The sequence below is a fragment of the Chelonia mydas genome, chromosome 3, assembly GCF_015237465.2.
Source record: "Chelonia mydas isolate rCheMyd1 chromosome 3, rCheMyd1.pri.v2, whole genome shotgun sequence".
Lineage (NCBI taxonomy): Eukaryota > Metazoa > Chordata > Testudines > Cheloniidae > Chelonia > Chelonia mydas.
Window position 1 is genome coordinate 179718656 of NC_057851.1, and position 25400 is coordinate 179744055.

At 46.0% G+C, this 25400-nt stretch overlaps 1 protein-coding gene across 3 annotated transcripts in view; it reads right to left on the minus strand.

Annotated features, from left to right (window-relative positions):
• Positions 1–25400, minus strand: part of EFEMP1 (EGF containing fibulin extracellular matrix protein 1) — a 98538-nt gene that overhangs the window by 7644 nt on the left and 65494 nt on the right. For all 3 annotated transcript variants that reach the window (XM_043543873.1, XM_027832209.3, XM_037895964.2), the window contains exons 5-8: positions 19042–19164; positions 14741–14860; positions 9459–9578; positions 5176–5295 (exon numbers count right to left, since the gene is read on the minus strand). In XM_043543873.1, the coding sequence (XP_043399808.1) occupies positions 5176–5295; positions 9459–9578; positions 14741–14860; positions 19042–19164 (483 nt within the window). The remainder of the gene's footprint in view (positions 1–5175; positions 5296–9458; positions 9579–14740; positions 14861–19041; positions 19165–25400) is intronic.

Sequence of the window (25400 nt, forward strand, 5' to 3'; positions counted from 1 at the left end):
GTTTGTAAAATAAATTCCCTGTTAAAGTCCGGGGCTATGAGTACGGGGTCATTACAGAGGGCCGTCCGAAGGTCTGTGAATGCCCCCTCTGCTGCGTCGGTCCACTTTACCATGTCTGGACCTCGGGCCTTCACCAGGTCCATTAGGGGACTTGCCCTAGTGGCGAAGTGGGGAATAAAACATCGGTAGTAACCTACCACGCCTAGGAACGCACGGACCTGCTTCTTTCGGGTCGGCTGGGGCCAGTTTTGAATTGCCTCTAGCTTATTCGTTTGGGGCTTCACTATGCCCCTTCCCACAATATATCCGAGATACCTAGCCTCTGCTAGCCCTATGGCACATTTAGCGGGATTAGCAGTGAGGCCATCCCGCCTTAAGGTGCGCAGTACTGCCTCAACTTTCTCCAAGTGGGTTCCCCAGTCTGGCATCTGGATGATGACATCATCCAGGTATGCAGCTGCATAACTAGTATGGGGGCACAGCAGCTTATCCATGAGGTGCTGGAATGTGGCTGGGGCCCCATGTAGCCCAAAAGGGAGGACGGTGTACTGGAATAACCATCCAGGGTGGAGACTGCTGTCTTTTCTTTAACTTCTTTGGTCAGAGGAATCTGCCAGTACCCTTTTGTCAGATCCAGTGTAGTCAAGAATCAGGCACTACCCAGTCGATCAACCAGTTCGTCGATGCGTGGTATGGGGTATGCATCAAACTGGGATATTTCATTCAGTTGGCGAAAGTCATTACAGAATCTCATGGCACCATCAGGTTTAGGCACTAGAACAATTGGACTGGGCCACGGACTGTAAGATTCTTCAATAACCCCTAATTCTAACATTTTCTTTACTTCAGCCTTGATTTCTTCTCTTTTGGCTGCTGGGATTCGGTAGGGTCTCAATGTTACCTTGGCTCCGGGGATCGTGCGGATATGGTGATAGGTCTCAGTCGTCCGTCCTGGTTTTGTAGAGAATGCATCTCGGTTGCGATTAATCATGTCGGCTGCCTCGATCTTTTGGATCGGTGTCAAGTTGGATGATATCCTTACTTGCTCGTGTAAGTTATCCTCCTGGGGAAGGGTCTCCTGCATGACTAAGCATGCCTCTCAATTGTGCCAAGGTTTTAGAAGATTGATGTGGTAAATTTGCTCCGATTTGTGGCGGCCTGGCTGCCGCACCTGATAGTTCACCTCTCCCACAGCTTCGATTACTTCATAGGGTCCCTGCCACTGGGCCAACAGTTTACTTTCTGCCGTGGGCACCAGTACCATTACCCGATCCCCTGGTTGGAACCGTCGAAGCTTCGCTTGGTGATTATAATGGGTTTGTTGGGTCTCCTGTGCTCTCTCCAAGTGTTCCTGTACAACGGGCGTAACTTGGGCTTTCTGATCTCTCATCTGCAGTACATGCTCAACTATATTCCTTCCGGGATTTGACTCCTCTTCCCAGGCCTCTCTGGCTATATCCAATATGCCCCAAGGGTAGCGCCCATATGGTAGTTCGAATGGAGAGAAACCCGTGGAGGCTTGTGGAACCTCCCGGATGGCGAACATGAGATAAGGCAATAGGGTATCCCAATCTTTCCCATCCCGGCTCACCACTTTCCTGATCATGGCCTTGAGGGTCCTATTGAACCTTTCCACAAGGTCATCTGTTTGCGGGTGGTATACAGAGGTCCGTAGGGCTTGTACGTGGAGCAATGAACAGAGATCTTTCATCAACTTGGACATGGAAGGTGCCCCTTGATCAGTCAATATCTCCTTGGGTAGCCCAACCCGGACAAAGATCTGTACTAGCTCCTTAGCTATGGTCTTGGAAGCTGTGTTGCGTAGGGGAATAGCTTCCGGGTACCCGGGTTGCATAGTCCAGTACAACAAGCACATGTTGGTGGCCCCGAGCTGTCTTCTCTAGGGGCCCTACCAGATCCACGGCTATCCGTTCGAAAGGAACCTCTATTATTGGAAGAGGTATCAAAGGAGCCTGCAAGTGTGGGCAAGGGCTATGTAACTGACACTCCGGACAAGAGGTGCAGTATCGCCGGACATCTTCATGTACTCCTGGCCAGAAGAACCTCCGCAGGATCTGTGCCTGGGTTTTCTCTACCCCTAGGTGTCCTCCAAACAGGTGACTGTGGGCGAGACTCAATAAGGCTTTTTGATGTTTTTGTGGCACCAGAAGTTGTTGTATCTCTTGCTCCTGCATTTGCACCACGCGGTATAGGAGATCTTTCTTCGCTATAAAGTAAGGTCCGGGACCCTGGACCTTCCCATCCACGGGTATCCCATCGATCTCTGCCACCTCTTTCCTGGCGTTATCATATCTGGGGTCCTCCACCTGGTCCTGCCCAAAAATCTCTCTCCCGGGACTAACCTGCCCAAGCTCCCAGGGGCCGGCTTCTGCTTCTTCCAACGGCTTGCCGCCATCATGGCGGGGGCAGCCTCTGGCTCACCTTCTGTGGTGGAAGTTTCTCTGTTGGCTGCTCGCGTCCATCTGCCTACTAGGGAGGTCTCCTGGCCCTGGGTCAGGATCCGGGTTCCCAAGGCCTTCGCGGCCTTCCTCTCTTTATTTGTCTTCCGGGTCTTTCGGGGGGCTGAGAACAGATCCTGAGAAATCTCAGCGAACATCGGGGGTTGACATTCCCCCGGTGACGAGTCGCTGTCCTCAGGGTCCCCACCTCCCTCCAGCCTCTCCGGGGGGAGTAAATTATCAAATCCTGGATAGTTCCTCCCAATGACTATAGGATATGGGAGTTTAGGAACTATGCCCACGGTCACCTCAATGGGGTTTCCCTGAACCTCTATCTCCACTGGGATGGTGGGGTAATGGCTCATGGCCCCATGCACACACGTCACTGCTACGTGTTTAGCTTGTAGCAGCTGACTACTTTTTACCAGCTTACCCGATATGAGGGTGATAGCACTCCCAGAGTCCACAAGCACTGTAGTCTGCTCCATTTATCCTCACTGGCCTGGTGTAATTATGTGGGGCTAATGCAACCCCCCGCGAGGTGGATAAGGGAGCATGGGACCTCCCAATCCCCCAAGTTACATTGCATAGGCTCCTTGGTGCTGGGACACTGTGCTGCTATGTGTCCCCACTCCCCACATGCATAACATCTATAATTGCCTTTAATCATTCCCCTATCCCGGGGGTTCGGATTTAGTTCCGGGGTTCCCCCGGCTCAGGCCAATCCCTTCCTTCTGGGGTCCCTGCTGGTTTTCGCCCCCCCCTTCTTCCACCTAGGACTCCCCGGGGGTTTGGCTGCCCAACCTTCCAGGGTTGGGGTCGGGTGCTTGCTTCGAAAGGGGCCTTCCTTGGGTAGTCGGGTCAGTTCCCTGGCTGTCATCCGTCTTTCTACCAGTGTGATCATCTCATCGTACGTGGACGGATTGTTCTGGCCTACCCATTTGCGGAGATCTGGCGGCAGTCCCCCCATGTAATGGTCTATGACCAGGGTCTCCAAAATCTCCTCCAGCCTGCACACCTCGGGCTGTAATCACTTCCATGCGAGGTATATGAGGTCGAATAGCTGGGACCTCGGGGGTTTGTTCTCCTGGTATTTCCACTCATGGAACCTCTGGGCCCTCACCGCTGCCGTTACCCCGATCGTGCTAGGATCTCTGCCTTCAGATGGGTATAGTCAGTGGCATCCGCGGGAGGCAAGTCAAAGTAGGTCTTCTGGGCCTCTCCACACAAAAAAAGGGGTGAGAATGCTGGCCCACTGCTCCTGGGGCCACGCCTCACGCTGAGCAGTCCTTTTGAATGAGAGGAGATATGCCTCTATGTCATCTCTTGACGTCATCTTTGGCAGACAACCAGTGGCCCTCAGGGTTCGCGTCCTGTCAGACCCCCGGGCCTGGGTGGTGAGGATCTTCAGCTAGTCCACCACCTCTCTCAAGAGGGCACGATCTTGGGGCACCTGGCTCATCAATAATTGATTGGTTTCCTGCTGTAGCTGCATAGACTCCTGCTGTGCCATTGCCTGAACCCGGGTGGCCTCCTGTTGGGCTGCCATGGCTTGTACCAGAGCTCTTACCACCTCCTCCACTGTCGTACAAAGCAAACAAACAAACCAACAATCCAAAACCCCAGTGCACTTTTTTTTTAAAAAAACCTCTTTCTTCCACCACGCTGTGAACGAAATCCCACTCCTGACACCAGTTGTGAAAAGCTCTGTCCTTGCCTCCGTGGGTCCCGCGTTTCCTGGCAGATTTTGCTAGCCTCAGAGGCTCTATGTAACCCTTCTCTCTGTAGAGACAAGGGTCACAGTCTATTGAGCCATTTTCATCATAAGCCAGCGAGGGAGGTGAGGAGAAGCTATCCTTCCTTGCACAGTCTCTGTTGTCTCCCAGTCTCAGTGATTAATTGGGGGCAAAGCCGGGGGGAGCCCGGGCCCACCCTCTACGCCAAGCTCCAGCCCAGGGACCCTAATAGTATCAGCTATGGTAGCTGACCTTTTAGAAACATGACATGTACAATTCCCTGGGCTACTTCCCCCACAGCAGCCCTCACTTCCTCAAGCTCCACTTCACCCTTACCTCAGGGCCTCCTTCCTTGTGTCTGATATGGTGTGTACTACTCAGCCTCTCCAATAGCACAACTTCCTTCCACAGCTCCTGACATGCACACCCACCTGACTGACTGGGAGGCTTTTAACTAGTTTCAGCCAGCCCCTGATTGGCTTCAGGTGTCCCAGTCAACCTAGCGTTCTCCCTGCCTTCTGGAAAGTTCTTAATTGGCCCCAGGTGTCTTAATTGACCTGGAGCAGCTGCCATTTCGCTTATCCTGGTACCAGGGATTTGTTTAGCTGGGAGCTAATATATCTATCTCCCACTACTTTTCTATAGCCATCTGGTCTTGTCCCGTCACAATACCTGAACAACTGGCTTGATTCTCAGAGGTACTCATCTCTCTCTGTATCAGGCTGCTTGTTTAAGTGCCTAACTATGGATGTAGGGGTCTAAATTTACTACACACCCTTGTTTGAAAATTTTGTTCTGAAATCATAAAAATTCCAAGAGAGAGATCAGAATTTTTAAAAAAATGTAACTCATGTAAATTATGTGGCAATTGTCAAGCAATGTTGTACCCTTTCTTACTCTAGTATATGGGTAATCCTGTTACAAAAGATACACACATACACTATTGCAGTACTTTAAAATGTTAAAATCAGTTCACTTACCTTGACATGTTCTAGCTCCTACCACCTGGTATCCCTCAGGGCAGATGCATGAAAATTTCCCAGGCTCATTGACACACTGATACTGGCATATGTAACTTGAAGTTCTGCATTCATCAATATCTGGAGAACAGCAAAATAGCTTGAACTTAGAATCATAGAATCATAGAATATCAGGGTTGGAAGGGACCCCAGAAGGTCATCTAGTCCAACCCCCTGCTCGAAGCAGGACCAATTCCCAGTTAAATCATCCCAGCCAGGGCTTTGTCAAGCCTGACCTTAAAAACCTCTAAGGAAGGAGATTCTACCACCTCCCTAGGTAATGCATTCCAGTGTTTCACCACCCTCTTAGTGAAAAAGTTTTTCCTAATATCCAATCTAAACCTCCCCCATTGCAACTTGAGACCATTACTCCTCGTTCTGTCGTCTGCTACCATTGAGAACAGTCTAGAGCCATCCTCTTTGGAACCCCCTTTCAGGTAGTTGAAAGCAGCTGTCAAATCCCCCCTCATTCTTCTCTTCTGCAGACTAAACAATCCCAGCTCCCTCAGCCTCTCCTCATAAGTCATGTGCTCTAGACCCCTAATCATTTTTGTTGCCCTTCGCTGGACTCTCTCCAATTTATCCACATCCTTCTTGTAGTGTGGGGCCCAAAACTGGACACAGTACTCCAGATGAGGCCTCACCAGTGTCGAATAGAGGGGAACGATCACGTCCCTCGATCTGCTCGCTATGCCCCTACTTATACATCCCAAAATGCCATTGGCCTTCTTGGCAACAAGGGCACACTGCTGACTCATATCCAGCTTCTCGTCCACTGTCACCCCTAGGTCCTTTTCCGCAGAACTGCTGCCTAGCCATTCGGTCCCTAGTCTGTAGCGGTGCATTGGATTCTTCCATCCTAAGTGTAGGACCCTGCACTTATCCTTATTGAACCTCATCAGATTTCTTTTGGCCCAAACCTCCAATTTGTCTAGGTCCTTCTGTATCCTATCCCTCCCCTCCAGCGTATCTACCACTCCTCCCAGTTTAGTATCATCCGCAAATTTGCTGAGAGTGCAATCCACACCATCCTCCAGATCATTTATGAAGATATTGAACAAAACCGGCCCCAGGACCGACCCCTGGGGCACTCCACTTGACACCGGCTGCCAACTAGACATGGAGCCATTGATCACTACCCGTTGAGCCCGACAATCTAGCCAGCTTTCTACCCACCTTATAGTGCATTCATCCAGCCCATACGTCCTTAATTTGCTGACAAGAATACTGTGGGAGACCGTGTCAAAAGCTTTGCTAAAGTCAAGAAACAATACATCCACTGCTTTCCCTTCATCCACAGAACCAGTAATCTCATCATAAAAGGCAATTAGATTAGTCAGGCATGACCTTCCCTTGGTGAATCCATGCTGACTGTTCCTGATCACTTTCCTCTCATGTAAGTGCTTCAGGATTGATTCTTTGAGGACCTGCTCCATGATTTTTCCAGGGACTGAGGTGAGGCTGACTGGCCTGTAGTTCCCAGGATCCTCCTCCTTCCCTTTTTTAAAGATTGGCACTACATTAGCCTTTTTCCAGTCATCCGGGACTTCCCCCGTTCGCCACGAGTTTTCAAAGATAATGGCCAAGGGCTCTGCAATCACAGCCGCCAATTCCTTCAGCACTCTCGGATGCAACTCGTCCGGCCCCATGGACTTGTGCACGTCCAGCTTTTCTAAATAGTCCCTAACCACCTCTATCTCCACAGAGGGCTGGCCATCTCTTCCCCATTTTGTGATGCCCAGCGCAGCAGTCTGGGAGCTGACCTTGTTAGTGAAAACAGAGGCAAAAAAAGCATTGAGTACATTAGCTTTTTCCACATCCTCTGTCACTAGGTTGCCTCCCTCATTCAGTAAGGGGCCCACACTTTCCTTGACTTTCTTCTTGTTGCCAACTTACCTGAAGAAACCCTTCTTGTTACTCTTGACATCTCTTGCTAGCTGCAGCTCCAGGTGCGATTTGGCCCTCCTGATATCTTTCCTACATGCCCGAGCAATATTTTTATACTCTTCCCTGGTCATATGTCCAACCTTCCACTTCTTGTAAGCTTCTTTTTTATGTTTAAGATCTGCTAGGATTTCACCATTAAGCCAAGCTGGTCGCCTGCCATATTTACTATTCTTTCGACTCATTGGGATGGTTTGTCCCTGTAACCTCAACAGGGATTCCTTGAAATACAGCCAGCTCTCCTGGACTCCCTTCCCCTTCATGTTAGTCCCCCAGGGGATCCTGGCCATCTGTTCCCTGAGGGAGTCGAAGTCTGTTTTCCTGAAGTCCAGGGTCCGTATCCTGCTGCTTACCTTTCTTCCCTGCGTCAGGATCCTGAACTCAACCAACTCATGGTCACTGCCTCCCAGATTCCCATCCACTTTTGCTTCCCCCACTAATTCTACCCGGTTTGTGAGCAGCAGGTCAAGAAAAGCGCCCCCCCTAGTTGGCTCCCCTAGCACTTGCGCCAGGAAATTGTCCCCTGCGCTTTCCAAAAACTTCCTGGATTGTCTATGCACCGCTGTATTGCTCTCCCAGCAGATGTCAGGAAAATTAAAGTCACCCATGAGAATCAGGGCATGCGATCTAGTAGCTTCCGCGAGTTGCCGGAAGAAAGCCTCATCCACCTCATCCCCCTGGTCCGGTGGTCTATAGCAGACTCCCACCACTACATCACTCTTGTTGCACACACTTCTAAACTTAATCCAGAGACACTCAGGTTTTTCCACAGTTTCGTACCGGAGCTCTGAGCAGTCATACTGCTCCCTTACATACAGTGCCACTCCCCCACCTTTTCTGCCCTGCCTGTCCTTCCTGAACAGTTTATAACCATCCATGACTGTACTCCAGTCATGTGAGTTATCCCACCAAGTCTCTGTTATTCCAATCACGTCATAGTCTTATTGTCTTAAAAACCTGTCTTCTCACAGAAAGTATTAATATATTAATTTACAATTACTACACATTAGCTTTAACAGAAGTAAAATATATCCAGTCTGAAAGAAGGAAGTTCTCCATAATCTGAAATGAATGCGCTACGCTTAAGCAACTTAAAGTTGTCACCAAAAAAGCTAATTCTACTGGGTATATGTAACTCTCTCTAAAGATCAGATTTTTAAGAAATATACTCTAGGAAACAGAGATTAAATGACAAAGTGTTCAGAACAGGTTTGGGAAAATAATTTTAGAAAGTCATTTTTTAGTGTTCCAAAATGTGGGTGGTTCCCCCCCCCAAACCTTGATCAAAGCATTGACCACTTTGGTTATTAGTTCAGGGAAAATATTTTGCCCTGACATATGTATGCAACTCCCAGTGTAGTCAGTGTGAACTGCTCTTGAGAAGAGGATAAGGATCATTTTCTCCCTTCAAATAGTATTGGCTGCATCCTATTCTCTTCTGGCTTCCGTAGCTTTCCCTAACTGATTAGCTGTCAGTAAAAGCAATTTAGGATGGAATTTAATTTTATTTAACAACTTATGTGATATTTCTGAAAAAATAGATGAATCAGTAGAATTAGGGGGTGTCTTGACATTAGCATAATGTGTTTTATCATATTGGAGACCTGAGCTTAGTCTTTTACTCTTGAACTGGGAGCTCTTTGGAGACATCATGTCTAAGGCTTGCTCCTGCTCCCTATGATCCAGTGGGGCTCGGACAGAGAAAATTAAGTGCTGATTGTATAATCGTCAGGAGATGTATGCTGTTTGGACATCCACTTGCATAAAAGCAACTCAAAGGCACAACTGTCTCTTCTTTAGAATGACAAATGTAAGAGGATTTGTTTAGAGCAATTTTACACCACACAAAGTTATCCTTGTTTAGGTTTGCCTTCATTTCTAGTTTGTCATGATCATCTGTATTAGATCAAACACCATTCAAGTTAGTTTCAGGAGTAAGTTTTCAGAAGTGTGTCCCCCAACCCAGGTGTTGCCTGAAAAATGTGTGTATGCAATTTTGTGTTTGCAACTGAATTGTGAGTACACATCTGAGTAGCAGCATCTCTACCTACCTGAATATAGGTACAACTACTCACACTTGTGCCTGCAATTCATTCTGGCAGGTGCAAAAATATGTCAAATTTTATGGCTGCAAATTTTATGGCCACTAATAGGGATGCCAGACCTCAGTCTGACTAGAACCACCCCATACCTCTTAATTCACAGAATAACTTCTCAGAAAAAATGCAGAATCAGGAAAATGGCAGTTATCATGTACTATCATCTTTCTATTATGACATTATGTATAAAGCGTAGTTTACCTTCACAGTTGATTCTGTCACTGCTTAACTCAAATCCCGGATTACACTGACAGATAAAAGAACCAAGTATATTGTAGCATTGTTGTGCACATGGGTTGTTGGCATCACATTCGTTTATATCTGAAAGGAAAGGTAACATATCTTCATGCACATCTTGTTCTTTGTATCTGATAATTAAGATGATCAAATTATTAGTCCTTAGATTGGGTCCACCACTTTGCAAAAGTGAGAAGAATATATCAATAAAGATTTTGCAGTTGCTGGAACAGTGTCAGATCTGTGCTCTTCATTCCTTGTAGAAAAACTGGAATATTTTTCCAGGAATGAGAGTTATTCTAACATGTAATGAACTCTTCCAAAAATGTTTAGTACAGCTATTAAACTCCACATTCCAGCATCTTTTTTTCCAGGTATGAAATGCCAAGTCTATAAATAATTGATATAAGGAACACATACTGATAAGACCTCTCAGCATGCAGTGGTTAAGATTTTATCTGAGATATTTATTACTCTTAAAATCTGTTCTTTTAAATTCCATTACAATTATAACATGAGCCATTTAGACCAGTAGAGAGTTTTGCAGAGCTCTAAGGCATAGACCATATTGGGGGAAGGCATTTTTTTGATGCTAGATTCTTTCCATGATGTGCCCATCTTAAGAACATGTGTGAGGATACTGCAATCTGAAAAAGGGGGCATTTTCAATGGAAAGTTATGCACAGGAACCTGCAATACCCCTCTCTGGAGTCTTTAACACTTATTTTCCATACACAGTTGACTAATTTATTTATGTGTACCAACTTGAATATAGATTTTTTTAGTGTACACAGAAGACGAATACAAGAGAAAATACTTTTCATTCACATCCTAATGTGTTTTGTCAGATGCAACCATTATTGAACTTTTACAGTTTTAATATATAAACAATGTCAGAAATATTCAGGTGCAGATATAACTAATATAACTGACAAAATTCACTTCTCTATCAAAATGTCTATTAAAATCAACCATTCATCAAAAATTCAACTGGGGAGTAAAACATTTAGCCCATATATGTTTAAAAAGTGGATAGGGAGGAATGTCTGTGAAGCATTTTTTCTGTTAAATAGTTTTTGATAAAAGTGCAGTGACATTTGTGAGAACAATGTTATCAGAAACACTAAACAAAAAGACAGAAAAAACAAATTTATGTATATGCTTCTCTAAAGTTTATCCACTCTCAAGAGATACAAAAGTTGTTACACGAATGTATCCACTCTGGATTTCTGAGGTGTCATACGAATATTACAGTTAACAGAGATACCCATTGCAAACAACAGTTCGCCACATAATATAGCAAAAATTGCAATCAGCCATTTGTAAAGTTTCCTTTTGAGATGAAACATGTTGAGCTTCGAGGCTGGTAACAGGAGAAGGATGTGCTGTAAAGGATCTTTCACATTTCTTGGTGCTATAGTAATACAAATACCTGAAGAAATATTCCTTGTAAGCTATGGGTTCCCCTCTGCTCACACAGCTTGGAGAGAATTGAATGGTTCAGTACCTGTGAAGGGATCTGGGCATGGGAAAGTGTGTGGAGGGTGTCTTCCTTTTCACAGCCACCCCAGGAAGCTGCCTCTCCCATTGCACTGTGGACGTGTTCCACTCAGCAATAGTGGAGTGGAGCGAGGGGATAGGAAGCAGCCAGGGGGAATAGCAGCTCTGTGTGATGTATACCACCTCAAGACAATCTGAAATTATAACTAAACCACTGTAAAAGTAGAAGTAGCTTGCCTTCTGTGGCATTTCAACACCATGGAGAAGGTCTATGTATGTATATGGCATATCGCATGGCAATGCTTTGGAGCAGTGGTGGCAGCTGTGAAACCCCTGGAGAAGCCCAGTGATTGGTGGGCTTGTTCCCTGCCAGTCACAACATCCATACGTTTCAATGGCCAATTCCCTTCCCAAATCATCATACCCTGAGTAAAATCTCAGCTCCACTCATGTCAACGGCAAACACTCCACAGATTTCAGTGGGGCCAGGACTTCTGCAACATCCTCTCTTGGGGCCTGAAGATCTGTTTTCCCCTGATGGTCATTTCAACCTCAAAGTGGGGGAGGATTTAGCTTTATGTATCATATAACTATTTAGCTTAGTCATATTCAGTCAAAACAGATCTCCCCCCGCCCACTTACTTATTAATTTGAACCCACACAATAGCAGTGGATGAAATGGAAACATTAGTTCCCTTCTTCATAAATTCTTTCATAGACTGCATGTATCTTCATTGGTGTGACTGAGTAGTTTTTGCCACATATGGAAATAAATCTGTTCTTGGCTCCTGGAAAATCACATTTTTTATCTACTTCACTTTCGAAATAACAGCCCTCTACCAAAAAGTTACATTCAACATGACTATTTCTTTTAGTATCTTGCACCTCATTAGGCAAATCTGCTTGCAGCCGAATGTCCTCCTTTCTTCTTCTTAACTCTAAGTCTTCCAATAAAAAATCCTGTAGATTCCATCAAACTCAGTAACGGTCTATTGGCTCATAGAATCATAAAATATTAGGGTTGGAAGAGACCTCAGGAGGTCATCTAGTCCAATCCCCTGCTCAAAGCAGGACCAACACCAACAAAATCATCCCAGCCAAGGCTTTATCAGGCTGGGCCTTAAAATACTCTAAGGATGGAGATTCCACCACCTCCGTAGGTAACCCATTCCAGTGCTTCACCACCCTCCTAGTGAAATAGTGTTTCCTAATATCCAATCGAGACCTCCCCCACTGAAACTTGAAACGATTGCTTCTTGTTCTGTCATCTGCCGCCACTGAGAACAGCCGACCTCCATCTTTTGGAACCCCCCTGTAGGTAATTGAAGGCTGCTATCAAATCCCCCCTCACTCTTCTCTTCTGCAGACTAAATAACCCCAGTTCCCTCAGCTTCTCCTCGTAAGTCATGTGCCCAAAGCCCTCTAATCATTTTCGTTGTCTTCTGCTGGACTCTCTCCAATTTATCCACATCCCTTTTGTAGTGGGGGGACCAAAACTGGACACAATACTCCAGGTGTAGCCTCACCAGTGTCGAATAGAGGGAAATAATCACTTCCCTTGATTTGCTGGCAATGCTCCTACTAATACAGCCCAATATACCGTTGGCCTTCTTGGTAACAAGGGCACACTGCTGACTCATATCCAGCTTCTCATCCACTGTAATCCCCAGGTCCTTTTCTGAAGAACTGCTGTTTAGCCAGTTGATCCCCAGCCGGTAGTGGTGTATGGGATTCTTCCTTCCGAGTGCAGAACTCTGCACTTGTCCTTGTTGAACCTCATCAGATTTCTTTTGGCCCAATCCTCCAATTTGTCTCGGTCACTCTGGACCCTATCCCTACCCTCCATCATATCTACCTCTCCCCACAATTTAGTGTCATCTGCAAACTTGCTGAGGGTGCAATTAATCCCATCATCCAGATCATTAATAAAGATCTTGAATAAAACCGGCCCTAGGACCAACTCCTGGGGCACTCTGCTTGATACTAGCTGCCAACTAGACATGAAGTCATTGATCACTACCCATTGAGCCCGACAATCTAGTCAGCTTTCTATCCACCCTATAGTCCATTCATCCAATCCATACTTTTTTAACTTGCTAGCAAGAATACTTTGGGAGACCATATCAAAAGCTTTGCTAAAGTCAAGATATATCACATCCACTGCTTTCCCCATATCCACAGAGCCAGTTATCTCATAATAGAAGGCAATCTGGTTGGTCAGGCATGACTTAGGACGGAAGAACCCAATGCACAGCTACAGACTAGGGACCGAATGGCTAGGCAGCAGTTCTGCCTAAAAGGACCTAGGGGTTACAGTGGATGATAAGCTGGATATGAGTCAGCAGTGTGCCCTTGTTGCCAAGAAGGCCAATGGCATTTTAGGATGTATAAGTAGGGGCATAGCGAGCAGATCGAGGGACGTGATTGTTCCCCTCTATTCGACATTGGTGAGGCCTCATCTGGAGTACTGTGTCCAGTTTTGGGCCCCACACTACAAGAAGGACGTGGATAAATTGGAGAGAGTCCAGCGAAGGGCAACAAAAATGATTAGGGGTCTGGAACACATGACTTATGAGGAGAGGCTGAGGGAACTGGGATTGTTTAGTCTGCGGAAGAGAAGAATCAGGGGGGATTTGATAGCTGCTTTCAACTACCTGAGAGGTGGTTCCAGAGAGGATGGTTCTAGACTATTCTCAGTGGTAGAAGAGGACAGGACAAGGAGTAATGGTCTCAAGTTGCAGTGGGGGAGGTTTAGGTTGGATATTAGGAAAAACTTTTTCACTAAGAGGGTGGTGAAACACTGGAATGCGTTACCTAGGGAGGTGGTAGAATCTCCTTCCTTGGAAGTTTTTAAGGTCAGGCTTGACAAAGCCTTGGCTGGGATGATTTGATTGGGGATTGGTCCTGCTTTGAGCAGGGGGTTGGACTAGATGACCTCCTGAGGTCCCTTCCAACCCTGATATTCTATGAGACCTATGAGACTTGCCCTTGGTGAATCCATGTTGACTGTTCCTGATCACCTTCCTCTCCTCCAAGTGCTTCAAAATGGATTCCTTGAGGACCTGCTCCATGATTTTGCCGGGGACTGAAGTGAGGCTGACTGGTCCCTTTTTAAAATATGAACACTTTTTGCCTTTTCCCAATTGTTGCAAGGATCCCTTTAGCATTTTATTTACAATCACACTAGTCCTCAGCATGCCCCAAATCACTCATTTTAATTTTTAATACTATTTCCCAAGGATTCATATTTGAAATGCCAAGTCGTGTTTTCTTTTATCATGTGCTGCAGCGAATTAACCTTAGCTGTAAGAACTTGGCATTTCTTTCCCCAGTTTCCAGTTCTGCCTGATTCTGATCTCAAGCTGCTGTAAATCAGAAGTAACTCCATTAAAGTCAATGGAGCACTAGTGTAAAACCAGCGTAACTGAGAGGAGAGTCAGGCCCAAGATTTAATAATGAATTCAGTACCCTGATGACCAGATTGCCAAACTCATGGCCCACAGAAACCAGTCTGCCAACAAAATAATCCATTTTCAAAGTGAGTCTCCATTTTTGTGTCCAAGGATTCTGTGTTCCTCAAGATTATTACTTTGATTAGTTCCAAGAGTCTGTAAGCCTAGGAAAGCATGACATACTTTAAAGTATTCTGTCCGGTGACTTGAGCTGATGAAAGCTAGCAATGAGTCAGTAGTTGTCTTTTGTAACCACATGGGCTGGTTCATATGGATATACAGAGAAGTGCTTACCTACACAAGTGTGATTGTTGGCTGCTAACTGGAACCCAGAGTTGCACTGGCAGTAATAGGAACCTGGAGTGTTCACACATCTATGGTGGCAGTATGGAGGGAGATTGCATTCATCTATGTCTGTTACCATAACAAGAGCAAAACAGTAAAAATGTTAGCTCAAATGTAATAACAAAAGTTCACTGTTGCCATCTTGTGCCCAAATAAATAGTGTAAAGTGATCTGATTAAATGAAAAGAGAGAAGCTAATTTGCAACTCAATTCTGCTCCAACTTAAGTTCCCTCCTTTACTTCAATGGGAGCAGCATTGTGTTCTTTCTCTTGTCTTCATGTCTTAAGTTTCGTTAAAATCAGCTTTACACTGAGTGTGTTTGCTCAGCCAATGATGTCAATACACATAAACATTATCCTTTATTCAGTGTTTAAATTACACCCTTACTGTAGTATTGATCTCTGTATTTGTTCTGTAAACTTAGAACATGCTTCCTGACCAGATCTTGACCAGACATAAAGTGGATGAGCAGAGTGGCTCTCATGATCCTTTCCTGTACAAAAGTACACATAGCAGCAACTTATTGCTAAACCTCTGTAGCTCCATTAGCAATTCAGAATCCAAGCACTCTCTCTGTCCCCAGTCCATGGGAGAGACAGGGGTCTGAAGTGAGCAGGGAAAGAAGCGGAGAGCTGGGATTTCAGGGGAATGTGGGCTCCATCCCCCCACAGGACTTGGCCAGCTACTCAGAAGACTCCCCTCACTCCCCACCATCTCTTCCTAGGCAAGACAGCACAGCAGTTCCCTATAGCCACTGACTGCCGGCCCCTGGCTGTGCTCTCTGACTCTGTGGAGGAAATAAGATTGCATGATTGAAGCCAATGCTATCTCAGGCAGTATTAACTTTCCCTGCAGACTGGCCATAACTCTGGGGTGGAGTATGCTGCCTTTCCCAGTTTCAGCATTCCTAAAGTGCAGCCGAGCGGGTATTCCACCTACAAACTGTATAAAGTGTTCAACAGCCCTACCTTGACCTCTTGGCACGTTGCAAGCTATGCATGGGTCAAGCCACAGGCACTGATGGGCCCCTGCCTCAGCTCGTGCATCTGCAGAACAGTTTCTATGACTAATAGCTAAGTTGGCCATGCATGCACGGGAGAATCTTCTTTAGCTTAGCAAAAGAAATCCATGCAAAGTCCTATGCATGTAGAGAATGTGATCTCTAAAAGGCTCAGCACTCAGTCAAATAAATCCCAGTTTTCACTGGAACACAGTGAAAGGCAGTTTTCATTTTCATGCCAAATTTAGAGTTTCCTACCCCCAGCTGTTTCTGTTGTAGATATGTTTTTAAAGATGTATTTTTTTACAATGGGGAAAGTGTTCATTTTTTCACTTTAATATTCAAAAATGACTTTACCCCTTTTTTCAAAAACTTAGTAGTCTCATGTCCAAAAGCTGAGAATTTTAGACAGTTATGAGTGATGGGAAACAGGGCTTCGATTGGACAGGGTTTGGCAATCTTAACTACAGGGGGTGCTCACTACAGCTCTTGTATTTCAGAGAAACAGTAGTCCCATTGAATCTTTTGAGTTCCATAAGACTATGCTTGTGCTTAAAGTTACTCCTCTGTGTGTATATATTTGCAAGCTCAGACCCTAAGTCAGTGTGAGTTTAGTGTGAAGGACTTGGCTATACCATTTGTGCGCATGATTCTATGAAAGACTATGGGAAACCTTAGCTAGGCAGGATTCAATCAGAGAACCAAATTTTCTGTTTGAAAGAATGTTGCCAAAAAAAGTTTCCTTGTATCTGCAGTCTCCATGTTTCAGAAAATAATATCGTTGTTGCATCTGAACAAACTTTATAAAAAAATCAAACCCTTAAATCAAATAATAAAAAAAAACCTCAACCAGACACATTTTTTGAGTAAATTAAAAATAAATTAAAGTTAGAAAAGGGTCTTTTTCTGTCTTCAAGCCAGAAAAAGTCTGGAACAATTTTGTTCAAACTTTAAAGGATAATTTCCTCCCAGGATAAGAGACTTTATCAAGGTTTTGCCCCAAATGATTTTTTCTGGCTCACTTAGGAGTGTTTTTATTATGAAGTGCTGACAGTACTTAACTGTAGCATTGTTTTTGCGCTGTTTTATACTCTGACCTAAGTCACACAGAGGGAAGTAGGAGAAGGGAAACTTTCCCTTCTAGAGAGCGTATGTATATTTTAATTTAAACATACATATAAAACTTTGACTTTTAGTAATTTATCATGATGGTTCTTTACTTTCAATGTTACATTAGACCTTTATGTACAAGCTGAACCCTAATTCTGTTGAAATGAAAAGGAGTTACTGTACAATGGGAATATACCTTCTAGTGAAAGCATAACTTTTTTTATAAGAATCAACAACTTGTCAAAATGATTCCCCTATCTATATGCCAAACTACCCATCCTGGTCCTGCACAGAAAACTGGCAAATATAAGTCATTGAGAATCTTTCCATTGACTTCAAGCCAGGGGGTGTGACAGCATCCCCAGCACCCTAGTTCCAGCACCTATGCCATCACCTTGTCTGATCCAGTGTATATTGCAGAGGTACTATTAGACATCAGCTAATGATATGCCTTTTATTCTACTATTTCACACTTTTCTTACATGTGACAAATGTATGGCCTAATCTTGTGGCCCTTGTGAAGGCAAAACTTCCAGTGAAGTCAAGATTTGAATCCAGTTCCTTCATGAATTAGGGCTTATTATTATGTGAGTAGTTCAGAGTTTACAGCCCCTGCTCTTGGCTCTCAGGGATTCAGAACAGTGGCTGATATGTCACAAAGATAAGACATCTGGACCCAAAATTTCCACTGAGTATAAGCTCTTCAAGGCAGGGACTGTGTTGTCTTGTGTGTCCACACAGTGCCTAGGCCTGTAATGCTGGATCTAACTCTTACTAAAGTCAATGGAAAGACTCCCACTGATATTAATGGGAGTTGCACTTGGCTCATGATTGTGCCGAGGGCAATCGGGCACTACCCCCATACAAGTAATAAATATAGTAACAGCTAAATTCAATTAAAAGTATTGAAAATGCTTAAAATAGTTTGCAGCTACATCCTTTAGAAACTATTTACTTTTCATCCATTATCTTTCTAAACAGGCCCTCTGACAGCAATTCTGGGCCCCAGGGCAGAACAGTCAATGGACCCCCAGCCTGCGCGGATGCGTCCGCCTGACATTTAGGTGGTGATGCCGCCTGCGCTGGCTGGTGCCCAGCAAGCTGCTGCCAGCTGTGCTGCTGGGCACGCTCTTCTGGCATGGCCATGGCTTCTACGCGCCCACCTGGCTGCCTTCGCCGCTGCTGGGACCATCCTACGTGTGCCTAGGAGCCCTGAGAGAGATGACTAGTGGGAGGGACTCAAAGTGGGGCACCAGCTAAGGGGAGGATGTGTGACACCCCCACAAGACCCCTCCCACGTTACTCCTCCCCACCCTAAGCCCAGCCTGGGCCCCCCACGCTCTCCCCAGCCCACATTACCTGAGTGGGGGGGCTCTGTCCTCCTGCTGTGCCAGCCCTGCTGTTCAGCTGCTCTTCTGGCCACCAGGCTCTGGAGCCATTCCCGAATGCTGCAAGGTGCAGCACAGCAGCTGCCTGGGAGAGTGCCTGGCTGCGGCAGCAGTAGGCCACTCCCCTCAGGCTCTGCTTCTGATGATAGTGGCCAAGTGAGCCGGAGTCCCCTGCCCTCCCTGGCATGCTCAGAGTCAGCTCCTGTCCCCAGGAGCTGAGCCTGGGCAGGGAGAGGGCTGCCGCTGTTGCCGCTCCCTGCCTTGCCCAGGCCTAGCTTCTGGGGATGGGAGCTGACTCTGAGCATGCCAGGGAGAGTTCTGGCTCGCTCGGCCACTGTCACTAGAGAAGCTGAACCCCAGGGCAGCTGCTGCGCTGCACCAGGCAGCGTGGCCAGAAGAGGAGAGGCTCTGTCTCCTCCTTTTCCCTTCCGGCTCTGGCCCCACCCCTTTCTCTCCCCAGCCAAGGCTGGCTGCTGGGTCAAGTGCCCTGAGCAGGTGTCTGGGGAGAGTGGGTGGCCGACCCTTCCTGCCCCCCGCCCCCGGTGTCACCTCTGAGCCTTGAGCTACAGTGGTGGATAATGGGTCCCCCTGGCCCTTTTAAATTACCCTGGCCCCTGGGCAATTGCCCCCTTTGCCCACCCCGTTGGCAGGCTGTTTCTAAACTATGTGGAGTTACTTTATAATTCCACATAAAGTTTGAAAATGAACCTTGATAGCCAATGAACATTGCTTATGCTAGTTCAGAACTTACCAACACACTGTTCCCCTCGTTTCTGGTAACCTGAGGGACACTGGCAGCTGAAAGACCCTCTTAAATTGACGCATACTTGATCTGCCCTGCAGTTATGGGTTCCTGTTGCACATTCATCTATATCTTCATAAAAAAGCAAACACTTCATTAGTCAGAAACTTTGGTTCAAATTTAAAAATTTTTACCCATCTCCAAACCATGCTTTAAATGAAGATAGCAAGTTTCAAATCCATTCAAAAGATTTTTATGCCAGGGTTTATTCTATTTACAGAACACACAACACTGTTGTGACATTCCCCTCTGGTGTTATCTGGACTGGTGATCTGCTAGGTCACTCCAATCCTTGACTCTGGGAGCCAGCCTTACCCTGCTCTGCTATGAGAACCCCCACTCATGGGCTGTTCACGCACAGCCTCTGGTAAGCTGCTCCTTGGATTGTGCAACTGAATGACACTAGCCAATACCTCCGATCTCAGACACAACCCTAGGAACCTCCATCTTGCAGTGCCCAGTTTTGCCCACTGGATGCTGCAAGCTTATATGAGTTTGTCAATTTAACAAAAAAATTAATATGTACCAGGCTTGTTATCCTAAGGGAAGTCTCTGACATGCTTCAAACCAAATGCACTGCTTCAGGTAGAATAAACAAACAGATTTATTACTACAAAGATAAATGTTAAGTGACTATGAATCAAAGCATAACAAGTCAGGTTTGGTCAAATGAAATAAAAGCAAAATGCATTCTAAGCTGATCGTAACACTTTCAGTGCCCTTACAAACTTAGATGCTTCTCACCACAGGCTGGCTGGTTGCTCTTCAGCCAGGCTCTCCCCTTTGATCAGCGCTTCAGTCATTTGGTGTGGTGTCTGTAGATGTAGGTGGAAAAGAGAGGAAGAGCATGGCAAAGTCTCTCCCTTTTATAATATTCTTTCTTCCCTCTTGGCTTTGCCCTCCTGCCTTCAGAATCAGATGAGCATTACCTCATCGCGGTCCCAAACTGGCCAAAGAAAGGGGGGGGGGTGACTCACTCAAGAGTCCAACAAATCCTTTTGTTGCTGCCTAGGCCAGCATCCTTTGTTCCTGTGAGGCTGGGCTGGGTTTGTCCCATACCTGCCCTGATGAGGTTTGAACTGCCTCTCTGCTTTTGGAGAGTTTTTCACTGGGCTTATTTTACGCCATGAGGATACATTTTCAGCCTCATAACTACGTAGATGAAATTATAACCTATAACATTACTTGAACAACAATGCTCAGTGCACCATGAGCCTTCCAAAGACACCTGACATGACAAACTTTGCACTGGATACCACACAATCATTTTACAAGGATGAACATGGGGGTGCTGGGTGTTTCGCCGAGGTACAGAGCATCACAACTGTCTTATTCCTTTGGGTCACAAAACAAAGATTTCTAACTGTTCTTAAGTCTGACTGATTGTGTCTTAAAATATTTCCAGTATTAATTTTTTTCTCCATAGGAATTTATTCTATGTGGGGCTGGTAGCACCACTTATTAATGTTGCTGGATGCTCCCCATTATAAGACCTGTTTTCAATTGCTTACAACTTTGCCAAATATTAACTATTTGGGATGAAACTGTCACTGCTGGATATCTTTTGTAGGTTGCATATTTTGGAAAATTTCAGCTATAATGCTTCAACTGTTTCCAAGAATGAGACTAGTGAAAAATATGTTGTTCTGTGCATGTTAAAAAAAATTCTGGTGACCTCTTTTTGTTCTGAGAAGGAGACAAGTTTCATTTAGAAGCCCAAGCGCAGGGCTGGAGTTTAAAGGGCTCTAGGATGGGGCTGAAGACCTGGCAGTGGGCTAACCATTTGTTGAACTTTGTTACCCTGGGAAGGCAACTGAAGTGAAGGAGTGACCTGGCTGGAGAGCTGGGTACATCACAGGACCCTAAAGGCGAAGAGTCTTCAGGGAGAAAGCCCTGGGGGCATTGTTCCATACCAGGGCAGGGACAGACTTAAAGCTAGCTCAGAAGGTGCTGAGAACTGAGCCCAGAGACAGTGCTGCAGGTACCAAGGGCATAGTGATGGGCCCTGTTGTACTTTTGTTACCCCGGAAGGGACATGCTTGTTTCTTCATATATCGACAGTGTGTGAACTGGCTGGAGGGCTGGGCCACTGAAGACCCACCTGACGAGGTTAACAGCTGACAGGGGGTGCCGGGAGCAGAAAGAGAGAGAGTGCAGGTTCACACCCAACTGAGAGGAGGCACTCACGAGCGGTGAGTGTCCCCCATCACAAATCCATTGGCAAAATGTCTCATCCTTCTGTAGTGCTGGTCTATGTACAGGACTAAACAAACTACTACTATCAGTTACTTGTTAGCTCAAGTGGCAGAGGTCTGTGTAGCATATCTAAAGATTCCAACCCTGCTGATGAACCAGGTGAATGTCACTATAAGGCCACACAATGAATTTTTTTTTAAGTTAGGAAATTACACACACAAAATGACATCAAGAGAACATTATTAAGTTTGCAAAGTTAAAACACTTAAAGCTAGGAAATGACAGAATTAAGGTTGTTCGTACACCTGAATCTGCCCTCCTTCTACATACACATTATTATAGTGGTTTAGATAATGGCATCAAGAGCATACTTATGAAGTTTGGGGTTGATACCAAGTTAGGAGGGTGCAAAGTGCTTTGGAAGTTAGGATTAAAATTCAAAATGATCTGGACAATCTGGAGAAATGGTCTGCAGTAAATAGGATGAAATTCAATAAGGACAAATGCAAAGGACTCCACTTAGGATGGAACAATCAGTTGCACACATACAAAATGGGAAATGACTGCCTTGGCAAGAGTGCTGCAGAAAGGGATCAAAATGGATCACAAGCTAAATATGAGTCAACAGTGTAACACTGTTGCAAAAAAAAAAAAAAAAGAAGCAAATATCATTCTGGGATGTATTAGCAGGAGTATTGAGATCAGACAGGAGAAGTAATTTTTCCACTCTACTCTGCTCTGATAATTAGGGCCCTACCAAATTCAAGGTCCATTTTGGTCAATTTCATGGTCATATGATTTTAAAAATAATAAACTTCATGATATCAGCTATTTAAATCTGAAATTATACAGTGTTGTAATTGTAGGGGTCCTGACCCAAAAAGGAGTTGTGGGAGGGTCGCAAGGTTCATAGAATAGAATATCATAGAATCATAGAATATCAGGGTTGGAAGGTATCTCAGGAGGTCATCTAGTCCAACCCCCTGCTCAAAGCAGGACTAATCCCCAACTAAATCATCCCAGTCAGGGCTTTGTCAAGCCTGACCTTAAAAACTTCTAAGGAAGGAGATTCCACCACCTCCCTAGGTAACCCATTCCAGTGCTTCACCACCCTCCTAGTGAAAAAGTTTTTCCTAATAGCCAACCTAAACCTCCCCCATTGCAACTTGAGACCATTACTCCTTGTTCTGTCATCTGCTACCACTGAGAACAGTCTAGATCCATCCTCTTTGGAACCCCCTTTCACGTAGTTCAAAGCAGCTATCAAATCCCCCCTCATTCTTTTCTTCTGCAGACTAAATAATTCCAGTCCCCTCAGCCTCTCCTCATAAGTCATGTGCTCCAGCCCCCTAATCATTTTTGTTGCCCTCCGCTGGACTCTTTCCAATTTTTCCACATCATTCTTGTACTGTGGGGCCCCAAACTTGACACAGTACTCCAGATGAGGCCTCACCAATGCCGAATAGAGGGGAATGATCACGTCCCTCGATCTGCTGGCAATGCCCCTACATATACATCCCAAAATACCACTGGCCTTCTTGGCAACAAGGGCACACTGTTGACTCATATCCAGCTTCTCGTCCACTGTAACCACTAGGTCCTTTTCTGCAGAACTGCTGTCTAGCCACTCGGTCCCTAGTCTGTAGCAGTGCATGGGATTCTTCCGTCCTAAGTGCAGGACTCTGCACTTGTCCTTGTTGAACCTCATCAGATTTCTTTTGGCCCAATCCTCTAATTTGTCTAGGTCCCTCTGTATCCTATCCCTACCCTCCAGCATATCTACCACTCCTCCCAGTTTAGTGTCATCTGCAAACTTGCTGAGGGTGCAATCCACACCATCCTCCAGATCATTAATGAAGATATTGAACAAAACCGTTATGAACAAAACCCAAAAGGGAGATGCAGGTGGGTCACAAGGTTATTGTAGGGGGCATTGCGGTACTGCTACCCTTACTTCTGCATTGCTGCTGGCAGCGGCGCTGCCTTCAGATCTGGGCAGCTGGAGAGCGGTGGCTTCTGGCTGTGAGTTCAGCTCTGAAGGCAGAGCCACCACCAGCAGCAGTGCAGAAGTCAGGATGGCATGGTATGGTATTGTCACCCTGACTTCTGTGCTGCTGCCTATAGAGCTGGGCCCTCAGTCAGCAGCTGCCACTGTCTGGCAGCCCAGCTCTGAAGGCATCAGTGCAGAAGTAAAGGGTGGCATGGTATGGTGCTGCCTGCAGAGCTGGGTGCCCAGCCAACGGCCACCACTCTCCAGCTGCCCAGCTCTGAAGGCAGCAGAGAACTAAGGGTGGCAATACTGCAACCCCCCTAAAATAACCTTGTGACCCACCTGCAATTGCCTTTTGGGTCAGGAACCCCAATTTAAGAAGCGCTGGTCTCCCCCATTAAATCTGTATAGTATAGGGTAAAAGCACACAAAAGACCAGATTTCACGGTCTGTGACACATTTTTCATGGCCACAAATTTGGTGTGGCCCTACTGATATGGCCTCAACTGGAGTATTGTGTCCAGTTTTGGGTGCCACATTTCAGGAAAGATGTGGACAAATTGGAAAAAGTCCAGAGAACAGTAACAAAAATGATTAAAGGTCTATAAAACATGACCTATGAGGGAAGATTGAAAAAATTGGGTTTGTTTAGTCTGGAGAAGAGAAGACTGAGAGGGGACATGATAACAGTTTTCAAGTACATAAAAGGTTTTTACAAGGAGGAGGGGAAAAATTATTCTCATTAACCTCTGAGGATAGGAGAAGAAGCAATGGTCTTAAATTGAAGCAAGGGTGGTTTAGGTTGGACTTTAGGAAAAACTTCCTAACTGTCAGGGTGGTTAAGTGCTGGAATAAATTGCCTAGGGAGGTTGTGGAATCTCCATCATTGGAGATTTTAAAGAGCAGGTTAGACAAACACCTGTCAGGGATGGTCTAGATAATACTTAGTCCTGCCATGAGTGCAGGGGACTGGACTAGATGACCTCTCGAGGTCCCTTCCAGTCCTATGATTCTATTATTCTATTTTTTCACAGAACCCTGGCCAAATTCCGTACAGAGGATGGATCTGCTCTGGGGATGATCAGGTTAGTGTCCAAAGAAGGCTGTTATATGTAGAATCCCTGCCTCATTTCTTGCAGAAGCTGGAAAGTGTATACTATTTGTACCACTGGGGCAGGTGGGTCTAGGCCTGCCCATAAGTAAAGGCTTGCCCTTCAGATAAGGAGAAGGGACCACAAAGCCCAGGCTCCAAATGAGTTATTGAGACAACGAATGAAAAAAACAGGAGTGGGTGTGAGGTGAGAGTTTAAAAATGAGGGATCCAGAGGAGAACCCCAAGCAGGGAACCCTGGACAGTGCCCACTGCTTCTCTAAAGTGTCCAAGGAATCTGTGGATGCTGCCCAGAGGAACTCTGCCTGGAGACGTGAGCAGACAAGGTACAGTAAATAGGCCCCACATTCACGGTTGTGCCCAGCTTCCTCCTCTTGGAGTGATGGATGGCCATCTTGGCTAGTTCTAGGCTGACGATGAGGTCCTTTGACTTGGTGGGGCCAGGGATGGGGTGTGCATAGATCAGGAGGAACAGGGATGGAAAATGTGTAGCAAATGAGGCAGGGTATTGCATGAAGAGAAAGGAGGGTCTCATGGTTAAGGCAGCTGAATGCTGCCCTAGAGCAGCAGTTCTCAAACTGTGGGTCAGGACCCCAAAGTGGGACACAACCCCATTTTAATGGGGTCGCCAGGGCTGGCATTAGACTTGCTGGGACCTGGGGCCGAAGACAAAGTCCGAGCCCCCCACTGCTTCAGCCCTGGTGGTGGGGCTTGAGTTTTGGCTTCAGCCCTGGGTGATGGGACTCAGGCTACAGGCCCTCTGCCCAAGGCTGAAGTCCTTGGACTTTGGCTTTGGAGCCCCCGCCCACTGTGGTGGAGCTCAGGCTTCAGCTTTGACCACCTCCTTTCCCCCACCCAAGGCGGGGCTTGGGCGGCCTCAGGGCTCAGTCCTCTCTCCTGGGGTCGTGTAGTAATTTTTGTTGTCAAAAAGGGGTTGTGGTGCAATGAAGTTTGAGAATCCCTACCCTAGAGACATTGATTCTACCCCTGCTTCTGGCAGAGAGAACCTAC